The 22,504-nt window shown below is 49.0% G+C and overlaps 1 protein-coding gene across 2 annotated transcripts; it reads right to left on the bottom strand.

Annotated features, from left to right (window-relative positions):
• Window positions 1–382: 382 nt before the first annotated feature.
• LOC118795009 (axin-2-like) lies at window positions 383–19,825 on the bottom strand. Of its 2 annotated transcripts, XM_036553329.1 has the most exons (11): window positions 19,345–19,825; window positions 16,868–17,800; window positions 14,379–14,519; window positions 9,877–9,979; window positions 8,068–8,196; window positions 7,266–7,699; window positions 6,599–6,781; window positions 5,866–6,093; window positions 5,375–5,458; window positions 4,436–4,603; window positions 383–966 (listed from the first exon to the last, which is right to left on the bottom strand). In XM_036553329.1, exons 2-11 carry the CDS (start codon window positions 17,692–17,694, stop codon window positions 840–842), a joined length of 2,424 nt encoding a protein of 807 aa, XP_036409222.1. In that variant the 5' UTR covers window positions 17,695–17,800; window positions 19,345–19,825; the 3' UTR covers window positions 383–839. The 2 variants fall into 2 exon arrangements, with proteins under 2 accessions (XP_036409222.1, XP_036409223.1); XM_036553330.1 differs by lacking the exon at window positions 19,345–19,825 and having other exon boundaries at window positions 16,868–17,856.
• Between the last annotated feature and the right edge of the window lie 2,679 nt (window positions 19,826–22,504).

Raw genomic sequence — 22,504 nt, 5'->3', positions numbered from 1 at the left:
CTTTCATATATATGTTGGGGAATTTTGGGCTCAGCTTTACCCATGATGCTCTCTTCTTTTCCATTCGATGTGTGGAGCACGGTCACAAAAAAGGCACTAAATGCAACAGGAGATGGAATGGCCGCGGAGTGATTCCTGCTCTGGGGTTAGAATGGGGAAGGGCTCTCAGCAGCAGCAGCAGCAGCATCCATTAAGATCAGTCTGTTCCTAGAGGGGGGAGATCTTTCGGGGATTCTCCCTCCCGGCCTCCTGGCGTGGCCAAATGAGTCACGGGGAGGACTGGAGCGCCATCCTTGCATTTATAACATTGGAAAGACCACTACTGTTTTCCCCCTATAATGAAAGCAGCTCGTCCATCTTCTGGACATGGGGGGGGGGGGGGGGGGGTAATAAATATCATTATAAACCTAAGCAACATTATACAACATTCATTGCAATTCATACAAATATGCACTTATATTTGTTTATATCTGCACGTGTATGGATATTTAACACACATGGCTGCTCAAGTTCAGTGGCAGTCTAGCGGAAATCACCAGGACTACTCAGGTTCGTGCATGGCAGTCTCTCTAATGCAGTGGTCATTAGTGTCCTTCAACACAGTTCTGTTCTCTCTCCATTCTGGATGCCGCTGGGCGGTGCCTGTTAGGCCGGCTGGGTTTTAACGGGCCCGATGGGTTCCCTTCGTCCTCACCAGCGCACCTTTACTGCATGGTCTTGCATTCCATCGACAGCGTTTTGTGCCTGTGCTCTCCGGGATAGGCTGGACCTCTCCTGGGCTCTTCGCAGCTGGTTTCCCCCCCTGCCTCGTTGGCGTGTTTCGGGCCGGCGGCCGGGCTTCACTCCATCCTCTCCACCTTGCCCAGGATCCTGCCTTCATACATGGGCAGCACGGCGCGGTCGTCCCACACCTCCTCGAACACCGCCCCACACTCAAATTCGTCGCTCGCCTTCTTGAAGTAGTACCTGGAACACAGAGACGGCGGGTAACCAGGTTAGTACGCGCTGACCATGGCAGCCTGAAGCAGAATCTCTTTTTTGGCTTTTTCCAGACAGGACTCAACTGTGTTAGCACTGTAAGATGAACAACCTGCAGTGGACTGCTGTTCGGCTGTCACTTTGGATTAACTCCATAAATTGACACACCACAACCACTCCATTAACTCCGTAAACTGGCAGGAATGTGTTCTTACATATAGTTCTTTCCAGATTTGCTGCCATGAGCTAACCTGTTAAAATAGCATTACTTACAAATGGAGGCACTGATTAGCAATTTCTCTCTAATTAACCTATATACCTGTGCTAGAGTCAGGTGTTCAAAGGTGACTGGCAGAATAAGACCATTTCACTAACAAGGGCAGAATGTTAAAGGTTTCTGTATCTTTCAACCGTTTTATCACCTTTTAATCATCTTTTTATAAAAACACTGACTTCTGATCTTTTATGGATGTTTCAGTAATTTCAGAAATTACTTTCCATCATTTTTTATATTTCAGGCTTAAATAAGAGCATGCCCCATTTGTATTGATAATGTTTACTCGGGATCATCTTTAATGCTCTAACTAGTACCATCTCACTGTGCACACCTACACTTACTCGCGTTGAGAACTCTGAATGACCTATCCTGAAGAGTCAAAGCAAAGGCTAGCCTGCCCTAAAATGTTTTAAGATGCTTTTTCATCCATACTTATAATTTCAGAACTCTACCAATTAATGTAAACCCAAAAAATCTGTCTGGAATTCTGAAGAATTTCTTAATGACAGCTCCCCTCTGCTGCTCACCTCTTCTTGGTTGACCAGTTTATATTTGGACCCGACAGTCAAATATAAGGTGTCCTACCTCACAGGCACGCGCAAGCACACTCATGCATACATATGCACACACAGGCAAACACAGGCACACACAGAGGCTAGAGGTGAGAGAGTGTTTCTCTGTAGACCCCTCCCCATGTCTCTGACAGATTGGAAATAAATAGGACCAGATAGAAGGTAGGCTGTGATTCAGACAGCACAGGTTTCCTGAAGGTTATAGGGTCGCATAACTTAAGGGCTGAGAAAAAAAAACTTCCACTTTCAGCCATGACTCTGCTGGGTTGTTAACGATTTTCCCCTCCTTCAAAAGAAGAAGGAGAGATCAGTAGGGGATCTTTAATGATTAGCTTTGTAATGGAAAATGCCTCCTTGGCCCAATGTGTGGTGTGCAATGGAATTCCTACAGATTTTTTGTTTATGGGCAAAGCTAACCAAGCCCAAAAAACAGCGCATGTAAACCTTGACTTGATTAAACACGAGCTCATAAACATCTAAACGATTAAACACAAGCTAACGTCTAAACGTGGGGGGAGGGGGGGGGGGGCAATCTTACAGCTAGGCTGCCTCCAGTATGAATTAAACTAAAAACAATCACAAAAAACCATTCCTGTCACATTCTGGTGGTCACACCTCATGTCACGTTCTAACAAACTGGATGCGTAAAGGACACTCCACATCAGAGGGTGGTCAGAACGGCACACGACACATACAATTCTTTGGCCTGTCAAGTGGAACTTCGCAAAAGGAGTCCCGCAAAAGTCACACGACGCATCACGTAATCACGGCCTTCTTCTTCGGGAAAAAGCTGCATCCCTCTCAGCACAATCTTCAAACAACGAGCTCTCCTCTCCAAAAAAAGGAGAGGGGAAAAAAGTCTTTCCATTGGAACACATTTTATGTGGCAAATAATTCCCTCTGCAACATCTGGCACCAATATCACCTGGCAGCCATGACGGTACTGTTCTTTGTTGAATGGCTGCCATGGAGAAATTACCCAATTCCACACGTTTTCTGCTATTAAAGCCATCAAATCCAAATCTATTTTTCTTCCAAAAAATGCAGATAAGATGAGAGCAGAAGTCTTGGTACCTGCCCACACACACATGTTTGTGCACATGCACAGTCTATGCGCACATGTGTGTGTACAGACTATGGGTTTCATCCACTCACACCTACATGGCTAACAGGCTCAGGTATTTAATGTGTGCCACCTGTTTGCCATTGTGGTATATCCCGGTGTAAGAAACTTGCAGGCACATTATCCAGGAGTCAGTAGGCACAACTGCCTTTTTTTCAGATCAGCACCATTTCCCATAAGGACTGAATACTGAGCCTCAAAACAGTTCTCAGATATAAAAGACTTGTACATGACGATACCTGACAATTTACAATTTAAACAAAATGGGTTAAAAAGTATTACCCACATCACAACCATGAGCCATGGAGAAGGTAATATCTTCCAATTTCCTTACTTGTTGCTTAATCTAAAACTACCACCATCATTCAACCAATCAATGAATCAGTTAACCAATCAATCAATTGACCAATCAGTCATTCTCAGGTGATTCCTGATTTGTCTTTCAAAGATATATACTTTGTTTTGGTTTTTCATGAAAGGAGATTTAAGTTCTTAACAGAACAAGAACAATTGTATTATTGCTGAACTTAGCTTTCTTTTTTTTTTCAGAGCAAGCTAATCAATTAGCACTGTTAATTGAAGTGTTAACGTGAGAGGATCTCTCTGCAAAATGCTGGGTTCATTTTCCCAGATCAGCTCACATTTGTTTGTCAGGAAAGTAAGCACACGTCGTGCCGCTTGACATGAGTGCTGAAGAATCTGAGTGCTGAGTGTTTTTGTGTGAGTGTATGAACTGATAGGCCTGAGCTTCAAAGCCTTGCTTATTAAGTGCGCCTTACAATGGAAATTAATGCCAGATGTGACCAAAGCTCTTGTTATAAATCTCCATTTTCAATTCAGTACAGTGAAAACATCGCCCTCCCCCCATCCCACCGCACACAGACATGTACACACACGCTCACACACGCGCGCTCACACACAGAAGGCCACCTAGTGTCTGTTGCTTTGAGCACGAGCCCTAAAGTTAAGGATGTGGTTTAATGTCAAACTGCAACTTGCAAAGCACTAGAGCAGAGAAAAAGTCTGAATGCCTCCAATCTCTCATCTATCCAGGATACAACTGAACCTCATTCCTCCTCTAATATGATGAAAGATCATTATTTGGCATCATGCAAACACCGATATAAGGTAATGTGCTCTTACTTGTTGCTCTTATTTATTATTCTACAGCTTGAGGTACTCCGATCCTTATAGATCATTGTCAGGCCCCACATTCACTTTGCATGACTTAAGTATGTTTTCCTTTAAGGGAATTCTTGGGTATTGTTTTTTTACTATTAGATATTTCCATTTTAGCCCTGATTTCAGCCTGAAGCCCATTTACTCTGGCTGTTACCTCTGCTGGTCTTATTCTTATCACCTAAAGGTCCTTCTGATAAACAGCCGTGTCCCTAAACCCTGATTTACAATAAGGCGTGTGCTCCCTGGAGTGGAGCCCCACACTCGGCAAAGGGACGGGGGTGGTGATGGGGACAAGGGACTTACCTGTAACTTCCCTTCCTCTGGAGCTGCTCCTTGAAGTGTCCGAGCGTGAGGCTGTGCGCCTTCATCATCCTCCGGTAGGGGATCTCCTCGCCACAGAAGAAGTACGTGACCACCAGCTCCGCGCTTGCCCCACTCTGGCAACCCGCCGGCCGCTTCAGCTCTTTAAACCTGAGGAAAGAGGCAGCCACAGAGTCAGCCTCCCGGGAAACCCACACACGCGAGACTCCCCATCCCCAAGCCACGAAATGGGTCGACACGAAGAAACATACAATCACACAAACGAACACACTGAGTTGAACACTGAGTATGAAATGCTAACCCTTTAGCCGACATGGTGCGATGCATGTGGAAATACCATACTAACTCTCATTCCTGTACGTGAGATCTGTGTTTGATTGTTGATGTCAGGGGCCCTCTAAATGGTAGGTGTAGCTCTGTTACAATCTGTGCAGGGCCAAAGACAGCCACCCCCCCCCCCCCAGCCCCAGTCTGTAGAGGCGGGGCCAGAGCAGGGTGGGTTGCAGGTCACCAAAGGTCAGGACCTGAGTGGCTGAGTCTTCTCATTTGCTGAAGGCTACACAGCACAGTGTAAGAGATTGCCTGCTGGTTGGATACAGCTGCTGTGCTGAACGTCAGCCAATTAAAAAATAAAAAGGCCATCGGTCGGACCGCCGTGGCTGCACTTCAAACACAGGCCAGCCGAGGACCAAGACCGAGAACGGACGCTTCCAAAAGGAAAAAAATCTGCTGAGATTATTAGCTCTCGCAACTACTCTGTGTGTGTGTGAGAGAGAGAGAGAGAGAGAGTGTCTTTCCCTGTCAAATCTTGAATTATTAAACGGGATTAGAAGCGGTTCAGAGATCAAAGTCCAACCTGACCCAAAGGGTCACTTATGGCTAAAATACAGAGACAGGGAGGTGAATGGAGGGAAAGCATACTCTTCTGTTAGAGACGCAGGGCTCCCTCCATTTTGCAGGGGTGTGAGGTGCATCTTCTCTCGCTGAAGGCCAGACACCGAGTGCCTGCGAAGGACAGCAATCACATGTAAGCATTACATGGAGTGGGGAGGGGTTACATTACATTACATTATCTTATCCAGAGCAACTTCCATCACAACAGAACATAAGTGTATCCATTCAGTTTAAACCAGCGCAGTGTCCGACCAGGCTAACAACACTCCCAGACCAGTGAGTGTGAGCATAACACCATTAAAGCCCTGCCACAAATTAACATGCACTCTGACAAAAGCCAAGTATGCTACGATACAACGGGCCCTAGAACACAAATTCATATTACATCATAATACTATACATATAATTAACATTGAATGTTAATTTTGCGATAGTTTTTATAGAGGGTCATTCTTTTTAGAGATCAGATCATCTAACTGAGCTGAGAGGAGAAGGGTGCGTGGGTACGGGAGTCCTACCTCGGTTTGGGGGGCTTGGACACCTCCTCCAGGCGCCGGCAGGCCTCTTCCAGCTGGGCCAGCGTGTTGGGGGGCGGTAGTGGGGGCATGGCCGTGTCCTGGATGAAGGGATGGGCCGGCTGATGCGCGCGGGCGTGGCCCCCGACGCCGCCCCCTCCCCAGGGGTACATCCGCCCTGGAGGTGTCCGGCAGGTGTCTGCCGTACAGCCTTTTTTGGCCCCTTGAGAGCTGTTAGGACAAGGTCACCAAATCAGTACCCAAAATACCACATTCAGCACAGACAACCGAGGAGGCTTTGAAGCGGGAGACTGGGTAATTCATATTCCACTACCTTTACAACTGTTGTTAACATCAAATTAAGTTCTAATTAAAGAGTTTTACAGACTACAGAATCAACATACACAGTTGATGTCTGCCTCTCACAATATACAAAGGGACATTCACCCTCTTTTCCCCTACCAACATTTGATTCCATTTTTCTTTCCGACAGCAATTACTGTTTAAAAATTTAAAAGATATGCAGATGTCTTGACACAATAGCCTCAACTATAAATCGGACGCACACACATTCACCTTTGCTAGTTAATGTTCAGCATTTTGAAAAATTGCCGGAGTGTCACAGGAACAGATAGCTGGTGCTGTAACTCAGTTATCTTCAGATCTTCAGTAATTGCCCATAATCAGTGTGAGTGGACCATGAATAGGCGGGCAGCTCTGGTAGGCCCGCGCTCACCTGTGCATCTTCTGTTTGCCCTGTCTGTCGTTCTCCAGGATCCACTGCCACACGCTCTGGGAGCGGTCGGCGCCGTCGGCGGGCAGCTGCGGCAGGGCGGTGCCCGTCCTGACCCCGTCGGCGCTCGGCTGGGCCGCACCCTCCCCAGCCTTGCAAACACGCTTGGACCACGTGCAGGAACGCCTGTTGCCGCACACGCGGGCGCACACACAAACACACACACAGACACACACACAGGCGTTAATAACATGGTCCCACACCACCATCCATAACACTCCCCCGCCTTGCAGAAAGCACCACATTCTGTTCTAGAATGAAGTGAAACGTCAGTGCTGTCACCAACATGGGTCTCACACTTCATTCCCTCTGACCTACAGGACAGCAACAGGCTTCATGATGCCCACAGTGCGGGGAATCTACCAAGGGCTGCCAGTCAGATTCAAATGCACCAATCGAAACACTCTTCTGTCCTCAGTAAAGCACTGCAACTCATCCAAGGTAACCAATGAATGGCAGCAAACCCTTTTTCATGAGGCCTCATTCTCCTGCCTCTTCTTTGACCCCCCTTTTCACATCCTCAAATAGAGCAGGAGTGAGGGGAAACACCCTAGCGCCCCCCCCCACACCCCCACCTGAACTCCGGGAACAGAAGAGGAAGCGAACTCACCCTAGGTCGCTGCGCGGCTCATTGCCATGGCAGCGGCACTTGGGCTGGCTGCAGTAGTCGGCGGCGCGCTCGGCCGCCTCGGCCTCGATCTGCTCCCGGCTCTTGGGCCCGGCGTGGTGGTGGATGTAGTGGTGGTGGATGTGCTTGGCGGCCGGCCTGCAGAAGCCCTGGGGGCAGGCGGCCGGCGGTGGCGGCCTGGGGACCCCGCCCCCGCCTGCCCGCTGCGGGGGACGCGGGTCCGGCGAGCAAGAGCGGGGCGAGTGGCGGGCCACGCCCGGGGACTGGCAGCCGGGCGTCTTCAGGACTCGGGACAGGTGCTCGTCCAGGATGGCCTGCGGGTCCTCTTCACAGCCCCCCGGGGACAGCAGGGCCAGCGTGGGAGGGGGGTGATGGGGGGCGCTGCCTGGCACCTCACTCTCATCCCTCTCTTCTTCCTGAACACAGAAAGAAGGGATCAGGCCACTGAACGCCACCTCTGAACACAGAGACACAGGATCAACTACCTGAGTGAGGGCTGTCAGCGTAGCATAGTGGTGAGGAGCGGGGCTCATAACCAAAAGGCTGCTGGTTCGATTCCCCAGAAGGGCACTGCTACTGTACCCTTGGGCAAGATACTTAAACCACAACTGCCTCAGCAAATATCCAGCTGTAAAAATGAGTAACATAAAAAACTATATGTTGCTCTGGATAAGAATGCCTGCCTGTCCTTCTCAGCCCCCTCTAACCCCTCCCCCCTCCCCAGCCCCGCCCCGCCTTGCCCTGCCCCGCCCCGCACACAGCAGGCCTGTAGAGGGGCCCTCACCTCCTGGATCTCCTCCAATGAGCTCCTGGTGTCCTGCTTCCTCTTCAAACTCTCCAGACGGGCGATCAGCTGGGCTGCGAAGGCGGCGGGCTCCATGGGGGTCATCTCCTTGGGCAGGCGCCGGGTCCTCTGGGGTGTGACAGAGAGAGAGAGAGTGTGTTGGGACCCCGGGGTCTGGAAAGGGCCTGCTCTCTGACCAGCCTCTCCCAGGCCCTTCCCCTGTGCCCGCACCATGCGCCCGCCGCTGGCACGAGCAGCGGGTCACACTCGGACACGCCCTGGCTGCTTCCCTCTGTAGTGCCACTGAGCCATCAGAACCGGCTCTGAAGTCAGAGGGCTTCAAAGACTCCTTGTCAAACTTCAAACGCGCACCAGGCTGGGAGGGACAGAAGCCTCACATCTTGGAATAAAAGGCGCGCATTAATGGTGGTTGGGGGGGGGGGGGGGGGGGGGTTGAAAAAAGGAAAGGGAGAGAAAATTAAACGAGGGGGAAAAAAGCGAAGATGGAGAGATGTGTGCCGGCCGGGGGAGGAGGGTGTGTGGTGGTGGTGGTGGCGGTGGTGTGGGGGGGGGGGATAGAGGAGTCAAATGGTGCGAGATCAGAAGAGGAGAGGTCATTTATTTCCCCGCTACACGCTGCGCTCCTTTGAGGTGCAGCCGTGACACTATCCACCTTTTTTATTTTTTTCCCCTCTTTCCTGCGTGCGCGGGGGGTTTTTAAAAAAATTTTTTTTATTTTGCGCTCTCGCTTTCTTGATTTGACTTTTTCTTTTCCTTTCTTTTTTTTGTGCGCGCGTTCCTCTCATCTCTTTGTAGAGGCGATGAAGGGAGAGAAGAAAGAGAGTGGCGGGCTGGCGAGTCAGGGCTGCCTGGAGCTGGCGCGTCCTGGGAGATGGAGCCGTCTCCAAATCAGATGGGAAACATTAAAAAAGCCACACAAGAAAGGCAGAGGGGACGGCGAGGGCCGCTCTCTCTCCCCCCCCTTGCCGAGCACTGTGCCACGCCGTGCGCATTTGAGGGGGGGGCGGAGGGAGCGGACTCTGAGATTATTTGTTTTCTGCTGTTGTGCGCCCCCCCCCCCCCCCAACGCTGAGTTTCACAGCCCTGTTGTTCTGCCCTGAGCCGATGCTTTCTCCCCTCTGAGCTGAGCTCGCCTGTGAAGCCAGGATGTGTTGCTCAGATCGTGACACGGAGGGAGATAGCGTGTGTATGTGTGCGTGCATGTGCCTGTGTGTGCGTGCGTGCATGTGTGTGCTTGAGGTGGGGGAGAGGGGGGGGCACAGTTGGAAGTTGTCACTTTCGTGCAGCCGGGCTCCATTCATCCCGCGATCAAAGCGCTGTCTGGGGGAGCCCGTTGATCCAGCCCCCCCCCCCCCCCCCCCCGGGACAGAGCCGCCTCGTTTACGAGAGCAGCCTCCCCGACCCGCGCGTTTACACCGGCCCCTGATCAATGCCGTCACTGCCGTGGCGGTTATCGGGGTGGACAGCAGACAAACAGCGCGGCTCGGATTCACGTTTCTGACAGGCTCGGGCACCGTTGGGGATGTGGCTGACGGGTGACATTCACAGGGTTTGGGGGGGGGGGCGTGTTGGAGGGGGCAGGCTGATACCAAATGAGGATCTGAAGTTTAGAGTGACAAAAAACTTCTACCAAAACCAAGTTCTCTCTAATATGTATGTCCAGGACTGTATGCCCGGATGAAGAGAGCACCCAGAGGGGAGCCAAGGAAGTGAAGGAGTCTTAAAGGATAGTAAGACGAAAAACGACTGGAAAGATAGTGAGGGGTACAGTGAGTGGAGGACTCTTACAGGAAAGTGAGGTAGAGGGACCTGGCCATTCCTCTTCATACTCCGTTGCATCTCTCTTTGTTGGTGCTTCTTGGTGCCCAGCTTGTAAGGAGGGATCCCATCTCTGCAAGGAGACACACACCGGTCACACACCCCGAAAAAAATCAATTAAGGACAGCACAGAATGTGAGTGTCGCACATCCTACAAAACACTCACCCAAGCCTCTCTTCATTGGTGAGCAGACTGTGAGGCTTCATGAAGCCCCAAATGGGCTGATAAATTATGTATCATGTGACTGACAAACTCGAACCAATCATAGTGTTGGCACTGTACAGCACAGAGTTTTGATTGGAAGCTGGTGACAGACAGCACGCGGTAGCTCCACCCACTGGAGCGCTCATGAAGCCTAACTCTGTTGTCACTCCACTTCTGTTTTCTGGCCTCCGCGCTTGATTTACGCCCTTATTCCTTAAGAGATGCGCTTTGAGAGTTCGAGTTCTGAGAAATGGGTGCATATCTGATATGCAGACCTAAAATCTGTGCTCCAAATAAAGTAACTTTTTTTTTTTTGCTTTAATCAAAAGTTAAGTCAGATGCCCTAAAACTGACACTCATCAGAGATGGAGTCCCCAGGGCGCCGGACTTGAAAAGCGCGGCTTTCCTTTCAACGGAGCCCAAAGCCGCTCCGGCCGCGCTCTCGGTTCACTGACTCTTTTGCCCGGTGTCCGGTAAAAAGGGAAGGTTTCTTTGCTTTAGAGATGAGAGCCATGCTCCAAAGCCCGCCAGGCCCGGAGTGCGTTAGCAAACGTGTTGCCCCGGCCGGTGCGGACAGGGCTTCGGCGACGCCATTGGCGGCCCGAGCGTCAAACCCAACACAGAGGCGTGCTCGTGACAGAGAAGCCGCAGAGCTCCTGACGGAGAGGCTGAACCCAATGACCGAAGAGCATTCCACTCCAACCCCAGCCCACAAACAAGACAAAAAGTGGACCGCTGACAGTTTCAACTGGCAAAACATACTTCTTGTTCTACTTGCTTTGTCGTTGTTTTTGTTGTAGTTGTTTTTGGGGTTTTAGCAAAGAACAAGCCAGCTAGTTCAAATAACATCATTTACATTTATTAATTTGGCAGACGCTTTTATCCAAAGCGACGTACATAGGTTACAGTTCTTTACAATGTTATCCATTTATACAGCTGGATATTTACTAAGGCAACTGTGGGTTAAGTACCTTGCCCAGGGTACAGCAGCAGTGTCCCAGTGGGGATCGAACCGGCAACCTTTCGGTTACGAGTCCTGCTCCTTAACCACTATGCTACACTGCCGCCCATAACATCAGATATGCTTCCTGACAAATTAAGTCTCTCAAGACTGGCCCAACAATCTTTTAGCAAGCATATTACATTACATTATATACAGTATATACTAAAGAGAGGACAACCCTGTTTGCGTGATGTACGTAAACTGTATTTGCAGGAATCGACCCATTCAGCATTACACAAGTTAGGAATGTATAGAAAGTAAAACAGAGTCGAGCATTGCCCTGCCAGTGCACGCAAGCTATGTTGCAACGCAGATGCAACAGCCTCGGTGTACGCGTCTCCGGTTTTGGGGAGGCCAGCACCCCTCGATTTAGCGAGCCTGCGCTCCAGCCGGCGGGCTGTTAAGCCGGGCCAGTTTCCTCGGCTTTTATCGGAGTTGGAAGAGTGCGACCTAGCCCCAGTGCAGTTTTTACGCCCGCTTTGAAATCTCACACTCATGCGCATAAGCGCCCCTGCTCCAATCTTCGTTTGGCAACAACTCTCTTCCCAGCCTCTGATCTCAGCCACATCAAACGGCTGGTTTGTAAGATAAGGTAATGTTTGAAGTTGGCGCAGCGGCGTTCCCTTGTGCCCAAGCAAATCCATAAATAAGATATAAGCAACACCCCCACCCATCCACCCCCTCCACGCCGCCTCCACCCCCCTCCCTTTTTTTATTTATCAAGAAATGAGATTCAAATCTGTGCCGTGCCTTTTAACCGTAATAAAAAAGTCGTGCTGATCAAATTGTTCCCCCGTGGAAGAGGAGGCAGGTTCTTAGTTTCATTCTCCCAGTGTGAGACTGGAAGTTCGGGGGAGAGAAAACCGCGGCTGAAGCGAGGTATTCTATGGACTTGTATTTTGCGCGGGGCAAGGAACACTCTGCTACATTACTTACTAATTCAGTCCTTTTAAAAACGTTTCAGTGCAACAAAGTGTGACCTTCCTGTCCGTAACCCAACCTGGGGATAAGAGGCTGAGAGTTTACGAACCCCATAACTAATGGGGCTACCATGTGCCAATGACTTGATTTGAAGGAATCATGGTAAAAATCCTCTTACTGGTCCATACGAGTCACCGACTGACAGCACCGTGTAGCTCCATCTATTATGGAGTTCTTGAAGCCTCTTTTGCCATCACTGGTGCCTCATATTTCATTGCGAGCAACAGATCTTAACACTGCAAACAAGCAGGGATTGCAAAAACACATGTGCTGACCCTATATGTTTTGCTGGCACAGGATAGGCTGGGTCAGTACCTGTTGATATCCGAGCTGAGCCTGGGACCCGATCTGAGATGGATTCATACGGTCTGTCTTTACCAACGTGAAAGGCCACTTTTCATGTTTGACTGGACTGTAAACGGGCTCCCATGATGTAAACACATGACTCTTCCAGTATCATGAAACGAACCCACCCTTTTTCTGTTGAACGGACCATTTCCATGGCAAAGGGTGTCATCACAGAGAGGACTTTCTGTAACAACACCCACGCCTCAGAAAACACAGCCAGTGCATACGCACTCTGGAAGCGCTTAGGACAAGAGCACTAACCATCAACATCTGAGCAGAGCATCTGGGTAGAATTTGGAGCCTCATCTCAAGTTCCATACTGTGGCCTCATCCCTGATGCACCACTTTCCACAATAAGCCACTCCACACCTCTGCCCTTAGACCTACCACCACCAAAACAATACAGCCCTCGGCAGTTTAATCAAGCGCCTCTCCAACCATTGCCCCGTTTAGCAATGACTGGCCCTTTGCAGCAGACAGAAAACGAGCCAGGTTTCTTTCAGCTGGGCCAACTTCACCAGAATCTTCACTTGTGCAAGTCATTTCAAGAGCAAACCACTCCCTCATCCTGCTAAGCTCATCGAGCCTAGGACCAAGCCGTAACCGGTTCCGATAAGACCTGCATCCCTGCTCTCACCACATTTCCTAACTCACTGCGGCAGCACGCCCGCAAAACCACGCTGAGGGGGTACAGATTTGGGATGCGGGGGCGTGGAATCCCTGAGGATTGTTCCCCCGGAGCAGCAATGTCTGACCCAGCGAAGGCCCCGTCAGCACCTAATCCCCGTCACACCGCGCGCAGTTGGGAGAGACCGGGCCGCCACGTGACGGAGCCTCCTCTTTCATTCCCTGCCAACATTCCTCAGCAAGTTTGTCTTGGGCCCAACAGGACTCTTTCTTCCTTCTTTGGAGGAAAACAATTGAGAAATGTAATGCAGACATGGGAACATTGCTGAGCTGGTCACATGTTACTTCTCCTTGAAGACGGTTTACCCACCCACCCACCCCAAAAAAAAGGTTTTTCCACTTGCTTGAGAGGGAAACTAAACTTCCCCGGGTTACTAAACAATGCCAAAAATCCACTCCTCTCCTTAGGAAGACAAAAAAAAGGAACGCAATTACTTTTCGCTGCTGTCAGGGAGCATTCGATAACATCTGAACTTATGTAGTCAGACAACAAAGCTTTGAAGTTCATCGAGGAGACTGAACGCGGCAGAAACTGCTTTGTGGAAGCCCGTTGCGGCATGTCTCGGTTCGAAAGCCCACCAGGAAGAACCGGGGAGGGGGGGGGGCAGCTTCGCAAACCGCCGCTGTGCCCCGTGTCACATCCCTCTCGCTGCATTTGCGCACACCGGCGTCAATTAGCATTACAAAGCAGCCGCGGCTTTCCAGTGATGTCCACACTGTACGACCAGCCCCAAAGCAAACAGCACCCCCCCACACCCCCCACACACTCCCACCCACCGCCGATCCCGAGCGAGCGTGCCTTTTGTACATTCCTAAATATAACATCTGAGGCACAGCTCGCCGACAGGGTCGCCTCTATCTCTCATTACCGGCTTCAAACAATGAGTCACGAAACGCAAGCTGAGGGTGAGAGACTGGGAACGAAATGTTTCAATAGCTTTCAAACATCTGCTCCTAACAACCCGTGAAAATATTTTAACCTTTGTCCCCCCTCTGAAGCAAGCTGCAAATGCGCTCGGTGAGACACATTCTTTCGCGCTTTGAGATGTGGTTCAGAAAAAGGAAGGAGGAGAACTATTTTTTTTTCTCTATTTTGACTCTTTTGTCACAGGTTTCTAGACGGTGAAGCTTAGAATCTTCTGGATGGGCGCTGAACTGATGTCTGCTCCCAGAAATCACTAGGGCATTTGTCATGGATGGGGAAAGGGGGGTGTGGGATGAAGGGCCGGGAGCCAGCGAGGCACTCACACGCTGCTGTCGGTCAGGGACATGGAGTCGTCCGTCATGGCGTCGCTGGAGATCTCGCTGTCGTTGGCGCTGGACGCGGGGGCGAAGGTGTACCCCGGGCTGGCATGGTAGGGGTCAGCTGGGTCGCCGCGCCCGCAAAATCTGCAGAGACAGAGACAGCTTAACTCCACCCTGCACATGCGCCCCCACACACACACTCACACCGTGGACACCATACACATACCGCTGGACAGTCGCCCTGGAGATGACCCATAACGAGCCGCGCAGAACAGACAAACGGCATCATTGCCCTGGTTACGGGGCAAGTGCACGGTTCCCGCGAGCGTGCACGAGGCTGCATGCTTAAAAACAATCCCCTCGTCCTGTGGAGAGGTTTTGATTTCAGTCCCACAGGGTTGCAGGCCCACAGGAATGTGACAGCCAGCTCAGGGCTTTCCCCTGACCCCGCCCCCCCCCCCCACCTCTCTCGTGTGCCCGCCCCCATGCCCCGCCCCCCAATAAGAGGGCGATCTGGGGCAGAGTTAAGTGAGCAGCACAGCTGTGGGAGCAGACAGCGGCACTTCCCCTCTGTCTCCGGGCCCTTTTTTTTGGGCATGGGCCCCTGGTCGGGCACAACACCCCTCCAAAAAAAAAAAAAACACTTCAACTCCCCCAAAGCTTCCCTCCTTTCTTGTCCTGCTGTTTCGTCTCCTCTTTCCCTGATGCTCTTGGGGGCCTCCCTCGCCCTCTCCCGTCACCACCCCACCTCCTCTCTCTCTCTCTCTCCCCCTTCACTCCTGCTGTGATGCATTCCTGTTCCAGAGGAGGAGGGTGGGGGGGGGAGAAAACCTGAGCTTACAGCTAGAGTGATCTGAGAGAGAGAGAGGAAGAAAGAAAAGAGAGAAGAGAAAGGGGAAAGGAGGGCCTCTTTTTTATGAGAATGCCTACTGCCAGGGGTGCTCTGTGAGGAGAGACACAGCACGAGTGAAGCCTTAGGCCCCAGCACAGGCCTGACCTTTGGAGGTTTCTCTCAAAGAGTCAGGTATTTAGCACAGCTGGGTTCACATTTTCCCTGCCCCACCCCCCACGCCTGCCCCTTCCACTCTCTCTAAAGTGTGCTCAAAACAGAGCGAGGGAAGCAGGGGGGAGAGAGGCGAAACGTATAAAAAACAGGGGATGGGAGAAAGGACTGAGGAAACACATACTTACACATGCGTACGTGTGTGTGTGTGTGTGTGCATGTGTTTAGAGACTTGATTCAGGAAGAAGGAGAAATTAGTTCCACATGCCTCAGATGGAAATTTGTGACATGATGAGGGGGCTGGTGGTGTTGGTGTGTGTGTGGGTGGGTGTAGCTCTGTCTCTGTATTTAATTAAAGATTAGAACACGCATCAAGTGATGAGTCTGAAGAGATGGCTCATCTCTCCGCAAATCAGGGCAGTACCAGGACAGCCTGCCATGCAAACGAATCCTCACTGCCCCCTGGGACCCTTTCAGACTTTCTTCCCTGCAGTTTGGACCTAACAGGCCCATTAAGTGCCAGCAGTTTACTTTAGATTGCCAAACATTAGTCTGGCACATTGCCCCTGAAGACATCTCATTTGCAATGTTAAGGAGTCTGACAGCTAAAAGGATAATGGTAATAGCTTGACTTTCCACACCTCTTAGCTTTGTTCAGGCCTGACAAACCTTTTCATCAAAGTTTTCATAGGTAATATTATTCACAGCCTCACTGTGGATGAAAATCTAAAGTTGAAACGCTCTTCCATTCTTCAGCAAATAAAAAAACAAAATGATCCTCTGGAAATTAGAAATCATTTTGTTCAGCTTTGAGGGTTATTATTATGAAAAAACACCGTTAATGACAGGTCAGTATCCTCAAGTCCTAAAAAAAGTAAACAACGCCATCAATCAACCCTTCCCTGGCTCTACGTTCCGATGGTAAATTCGAAGTCAAATGTTTGTAGGCTAATTGCACTATCTCTATTATACAACCGTAACCGCAGTTCCATAGCGTTTCAGTTTCAGAAATGCTAATGTTATCGTACAGTTGATGGCCGGAGCCGGACTTGGTCCCTGTGAACTTCCCGCGGAAGATCACCCCTTTTGCGCGAACACTTTCAAAGCGCAGGAAACTCGTGCGGGCCAGCAGAGGGCCGCATTCTAGACACTTTAAAGGGAAAACCGGTTTCATTGAGGTTCCTCTCGCCCGACTTAATGAAAGTCAGGTGAGACCGCCTCGGCGAAAAAATTAACATGCATTGCATCCCCCTGTGAACACAGTGTCAACATGTACGTGAGAAGTCCCCAAAGCAATTGATAATGTTTGTGATGGGAATCAAAAAGTGCAGGTTAACTGGGACTTGATTGGCTCTGTATTTACGTGAAATACATCGAATCTTAAACTTTGACAAACCATTTCCGTTGTGTATTCACGGCACTGAATGAAGCTTGTTCTAAAGACTAACACATGACACATTTAGTTAACATATGATTGACAAGGTCTTACCTGTACCCACTGTCCAGCATCTCCACAGCCCTCAAGGACGCCGTCGCCCGTAGTGCTTTGGCGGATAGTCCGACCATCGAAGCGGCCAAAGCTTTGGATTTAAAGTCACTGCAACTCCACTCCTCTTCCTCGTTCAAGGTGGGCAAGTACCCGCACATCAGCTTGAGAGTCCCGAGCCCGTCAGCACTGACGTGAGCCGGGCTCTCGCATCCGGTGCGAACGTATTCGAGGTATATATCAGAGGTTAAGAACATCTGGTAAGCATTTTCCTCCATCGTTGACTGGATCTCGGTCTGAGCCTGGTCAAACATCGCGGAGTCTATCTGTTGCTTCTTGATATTATCCCTTATGTAGGTTTTAGTCGCGGGCTTCAGTTGTTTGGCAACAACGCTGTTGTTTTCGATGTACCGCTTGTAAATAGCTTTGGCAACTCGTAGCGTTTTGGTATCCTTGAGGTCCATCTGCCTGAACCCATTGCAGGCGAACCAGAAGTCCAAAGTGTCTACGCATCCCTCACGCTCTAAAAATATCCTGAAAAGGTGAGCGCCGTCTTGGTCCCCCAGAAGAGAATGCAACGACTTGGTCCAGCGAGCGAGCGGCGAGTCCGGGGAGGCACTCCCTTCGGGTTCCCCGAGTCCATCTTCGTTTCTCCTCGCCGGGGAGTGCGGGGAAGCGACAACAACGGATTTCGCCTTAGGCTGGGGTCTCATCATGGCCAGTTTTCCGGGGTTGCGGCATGGCTCGTCTCGCTCTTCCCCCGGGACCGGAGGACGAGGCGCGTCTTCTCTGAAGCTGCTGGCGATGGGGTCGGCGAGCGCCCTGCTCATGACTTCAGCTTTCCGCTACCGAGTGCGTGTTCCAGCTCCTCTGAGCTCGGCTGTAATCTCCTCACCCTCTTAAGTCAGCGGGAGAGCTTCTCAGCCCGGCTTCTCTCTGGAACAGAAAGTATTGATCTAATCAAAACCAGATCCGCCCAACTTCAAAGGCAGACACAGAGAGTACTCTTCTCCCAACCATCATAGGTTTTCAGAAAAGAGAAAAAAAATGAGAACGAAAACGGGAATTGAACCACAGTTCTAGCTGTTTCATATTTATGTAGGCTAACAAAAAGAATACCCTTAAAAACGCTTTTATGAATATGTATGCTGCTGTTACACACGGACCTTCCAATTCAACACACGAACAGGACGTAGTAACTGAAATCAGTGTCGAGTTTTTGACAATTTCCCCAGACACCCACTCGACTTCGCACAAAAAAAGTAAAAGTAGTAAATAGGTCAAGAGTAAACAGGACACGAAATACCACAGATGTGCGATCAATTACAAAGATAAGACCACAAGGTAAAGCTTGTCTCCATGCGTGCTTGGAAGGCGCTCAGCAATAGCTTCACGGTCATCATTCCCACATTTAGCCAGCTAACTAGCCTACTAATTTCCTCACTCCGCACGATACACACGGACTCAGGCTCCACTCAGCTACGCGGCATGTTTGGTTTCCACTCCAATTAAAAATAGCCCTTTATCGTGCACAAACAGCTCCTTTACCGTACAATACAATTTACACCCATGTGTAGCCTACATCGTGTCGAATTAAAACTGCTCTCTGAGCAAGCAACCAAGATTCCCAAATAACGCGGCTTAATGTGCGCATAACGATCCAAAACTACCGATGACTATCGGCTACTGACAAGCACAACTATCAGCTAGAAACCGGCATCATACCAATACAGGTTTTAATTTGGAACCCACCGAAAAGAACTGCTTTTTCAGAAGAGTAGCCGAAATTCCGTTTCAATAATCGTATTCCACGTGAAATTGGTTCCATTCTACGCAAGCACGATCGACACGGACAGGTTCGGGCGTTTTGGTGAAAACATGGAAAGCAATGTAACATTATTATCTCCGACACGAAACGCACTTCGTCAAGAGTCCAAGGACTTAAGCGAAGCAATCGAGCCCACGAGAAAGTACCCCACACCATTGTATGCAGCCAGCGAAGAGGAGACGCTTCAGATCAAGCTCCGCATATGCGCCCACAGTGTACATTTCACACGAAATAAAACGCAAGCATCCAAAAGCCTCCCGCAGACTATCGCGCCGCAACGCTTCCATGCGCCCGGCAGTTCCTAAAGCGCAAAAGAGATTATCTGATGTTTCCCTGTCCCATTCAACATCTGCCCCTGAAGCACACGGCCAGTCCCCCCTTTGGATCTTTGGGGTGGAATTCACCGCGCACCGCACTTCTACGATTTATTTTCTTTATCGAAGTCTATGAATACAAAAGCCAAACTACCTCTCGATTTAAAGAAAAATAATCGCACACGACTTGTGCGATTTGTTTTAGGTAGCGATCTACCCAAATAAATACCTTATAGATGTTGAGCATACTACTTCAAAGCAAATCAACACAGTGCACATCAAAGCGAACCGGGAAGGGCCAGCGTTAGGATCACATAAACAACATTCTTGTAACTTACCATCGATCCATGAGTTTGTTCCCCTAAAAGCCCTGCTATTCTAATCACAGAAGAATGAAATAAAAAGTAATCCACAGTTTCCACTTGGCGATGCTTCTCTTACGCTCCGTTCGGCAATGAATTCGCTGCAAAAAGGGGAATTCAAACGTGACTTCTTCCCGAAAAAAGCCTTATTGTCCCTTTTCTTCCCAAGTTGTGTTTGAGGCAGTCAAAGCAAGCGGTAGATCTCCTTTAGGCTATTCCAATACGAACTGTGCTAAGGTTTAACTGCGGACATCAAAGTAAAGAACCGACGGCCCGGTCCCGAAAGGTACATAGAAAACAATTATTCCCTTTCCCTCTTTAAAGAGAACATGAAATGTTAGGATTTGCCGTGACAGGTTCCCCCTTTATTCAGTTACGAATGTTGACTGTAGAATGTCGACTGATCTCGCACACTTTGAGAAAGGTGTCTGAAATATTTTTTACAATGAATTTTGGAAACGCGGAGTTGCTACTAAGTTGCAAGGACCTTATCAAAGACTAGCAATCTTGAGCCAACTCCCCGAGGCTTTGGAACGTCAGAAGTAAGTGATCTGCCGCCCCAGCATTATCCCTGCAATCCTTCTGTTGCTACATAAACTTTAAAGACACAGGCCTCTTTCTTAAAGACTCGCCAAGTTCGTTATTTAACCCGTTCGATGCCGGAAAAACGAAAGAACGAACAAGTCCTTGGGGGGCGACGAGACGAACATATTTCACGTCGTGATATTATACGGGAACACACGTGCTCGACTCGATTTTTTTTTTCATTTGCTCGTATTGCAACCAGCCTGCGAGAACATTTTTACAAACAAAACAACGGGATAAAGAGGGACGATGAAGTAGCCGCCGAATACATTAGCACAAACATATCTGCTTAATATAGGCTACAAATTGTACTTTCTGGAGAGTAAAAAAAATAGATTCGCCACAAGACACTTCAGTAGTTTGCAGGTAGTTAGCTGTAGGCATATACCTGCAACCCATAAGCCTAGTAGATAGCCTAAATATATGCTTACAGGGGAGAGGAGAGCGTGTGAGAGAGATTTCCCTGTGTTCCTTTATGCGGGATCGCATCGCTTCATTGCTGGGATGTAAAAGGGAAGACGAGGCACTGATCCTTCCCCATGATACTTCAAAGGCAATATTGTTCCTTTGATGTCTAACATTAATTTTAAGCAAAGAGTATAGGGGGTGGAGGGTGATTTCATCCTTAAAATGCTGCCAAATTGGGCTCGGGAACAAAAAGGATCAACATATAGATTATATGAGGGGTTCATAATTTGCTCAAACGCTGTTCAATGTTGTGATGTTAGTTTTAACAAAAAATGCAAATACAGTTTAGGTATATGGTGCATATATCCATTAAATATACATTGCAAAATTAATGTAAAAACAGTCAAAAATAAGTAGGCTACGTGTCTCTAAATGTTATACGACTGTTATTTTGATCATTTTCATCCACGCGGAGATGATGGCTGCCTCATCTCGTCACTTTGCCAGGAGCTGCAATTTGCTCTCCTTAGATCATAAGACAAATGTCCAATTAAGTAAAAGTTTTGAAACTGTTTTGTAGTAACAGAATCCACAGGGGATGGGGATCCCCCCCCCCCCCCACCCCACCCCACCCCACCCCAGCCTCTGGCATAACATAGGTTAAAACATAAAATAATAAACACCACATATGAGCTGCCTCATATGTAATTTCATTTAAAAATGCCTATTTGGAGGTCTGCTACTGAAATTTGCATCTGAGAAAGGATTCATCCATGAATGGAACCAGGTGTATGCTTATTTCAAGGGTATCAGGGCTAGAGGGTGCAATAGAGTCCAAAAAACAAACTAGATGAGATGACACCTACTGTATGCTGTCTCAGGCTTGACTGGTGACCAGAGGTTTACCTTTAGGATACTGTTATGGAAGATGTTTTTGTTGTTATTATTACTACTATTGCTACTACTAATAATAACAATAACAGCAAATACTACTATCACTACTAATACAATTGCATGAATGAATTCATTTCTTATTTTGGCAGAGTCTCCTGTCCAGAGTCTGTTTCAAGGACATCATGAAAAGATGCATTCAAGGCATATCACAGGAGTAATAAGATGTGAGCAACCAACAACAGAGAATGAGCATCACGGTGAGAAACAGCGTCAAAATGGAAGCACACAATGGCCATGTGTAGCAGCTATCCTTTGAAACAACCAGAGCTACCTAAATATCAAGGTACGCATATAGTTAAATAAATCCTGTAAGGTCTGTAAGTGTTCACAAAATGCCAAAGAATCCATAGGAGCAATGTTATATACATACAGATACCTACCTACCTACCTATCTATCTATCCATCCATCTGCCTATATGCCCAACTACCCATCTACCCATCTGATTGTCTGGCGCAGATGTTTTCTGGGGTAAAATGTATTTGTCAGTGAGAAGGACCAATGTCTGAGGGCTGCTCTCCCAATGCTGGCGCTGAATGTAGGGTCCTAGGGAAAAGAGGCCAGAGATAAGGCAGCTCAAAGGCTGGCCCCAGTAACTGGGGTCCGGGGTAATAAAGCTCAGAGGCCGATGCCAGCGATTGGGGTCGGGGGTAGGAAAAGTCAAAGACCGGACCCAGTGAAGACAACTGATACTCTTGAATGAGACAGAGGGCCTGTCCATTATGTCGAGAGAACACAACCACTGAGGCGAGTGTTCTGTGTTCTGACGAGTACTCCACCGAGTACTCCATCACGGTCAGAGAATCTTAAAACAGCTTATAATGCACACAGGTAAACAGACGTACTGTCCCTTAACACAAACGGATGAACAGGGACATTACATAAGAGGTGGAACAGGAAGTCCTATTCTGGACTGCAGAAAAGAAGGAAAAGTGGCACCAAACTTTCTGTGGGTGTGAATTCAGTCTGGGCTTGTGGCAAATAAACTATGGCATCACCAAGAATACACTAGGTTAGTTTCTGCAACAGCTGAGCGGCTGCTGTGCTCTCATCTGCCCAGCAGGAAGACAATAAAGAGAGTGCAATAAACCTGCAAGGGCTGTTTATATAATAGTAGGGTTTTGGTCAGACATATTTAAGTGTTTACATTGTTGGGTTACAGGAAATGGGTAACGGGAAAATGTACAACAG

Source organism: Megalops cyprinoides, chromosome 19 (assembly GCF_013368585.1).
Source record: "Megalops cyprinoides isolate fMegCyp1 chromosome 19, fMegCyp1.pri, whole genome shotgun sequence".
Taxonomy (NCBI): Eukaryota; Metazoa; Chordata; class Actinopteri; order Elopiformes; family Megalopidae; genus Megalops; species Megalops cyprinoides.
The sequence above is the reverse complement of the archived record's forward strand: the minus strand, read 5'-3'. Positions and strand labels throughout refer to the sequence as shown.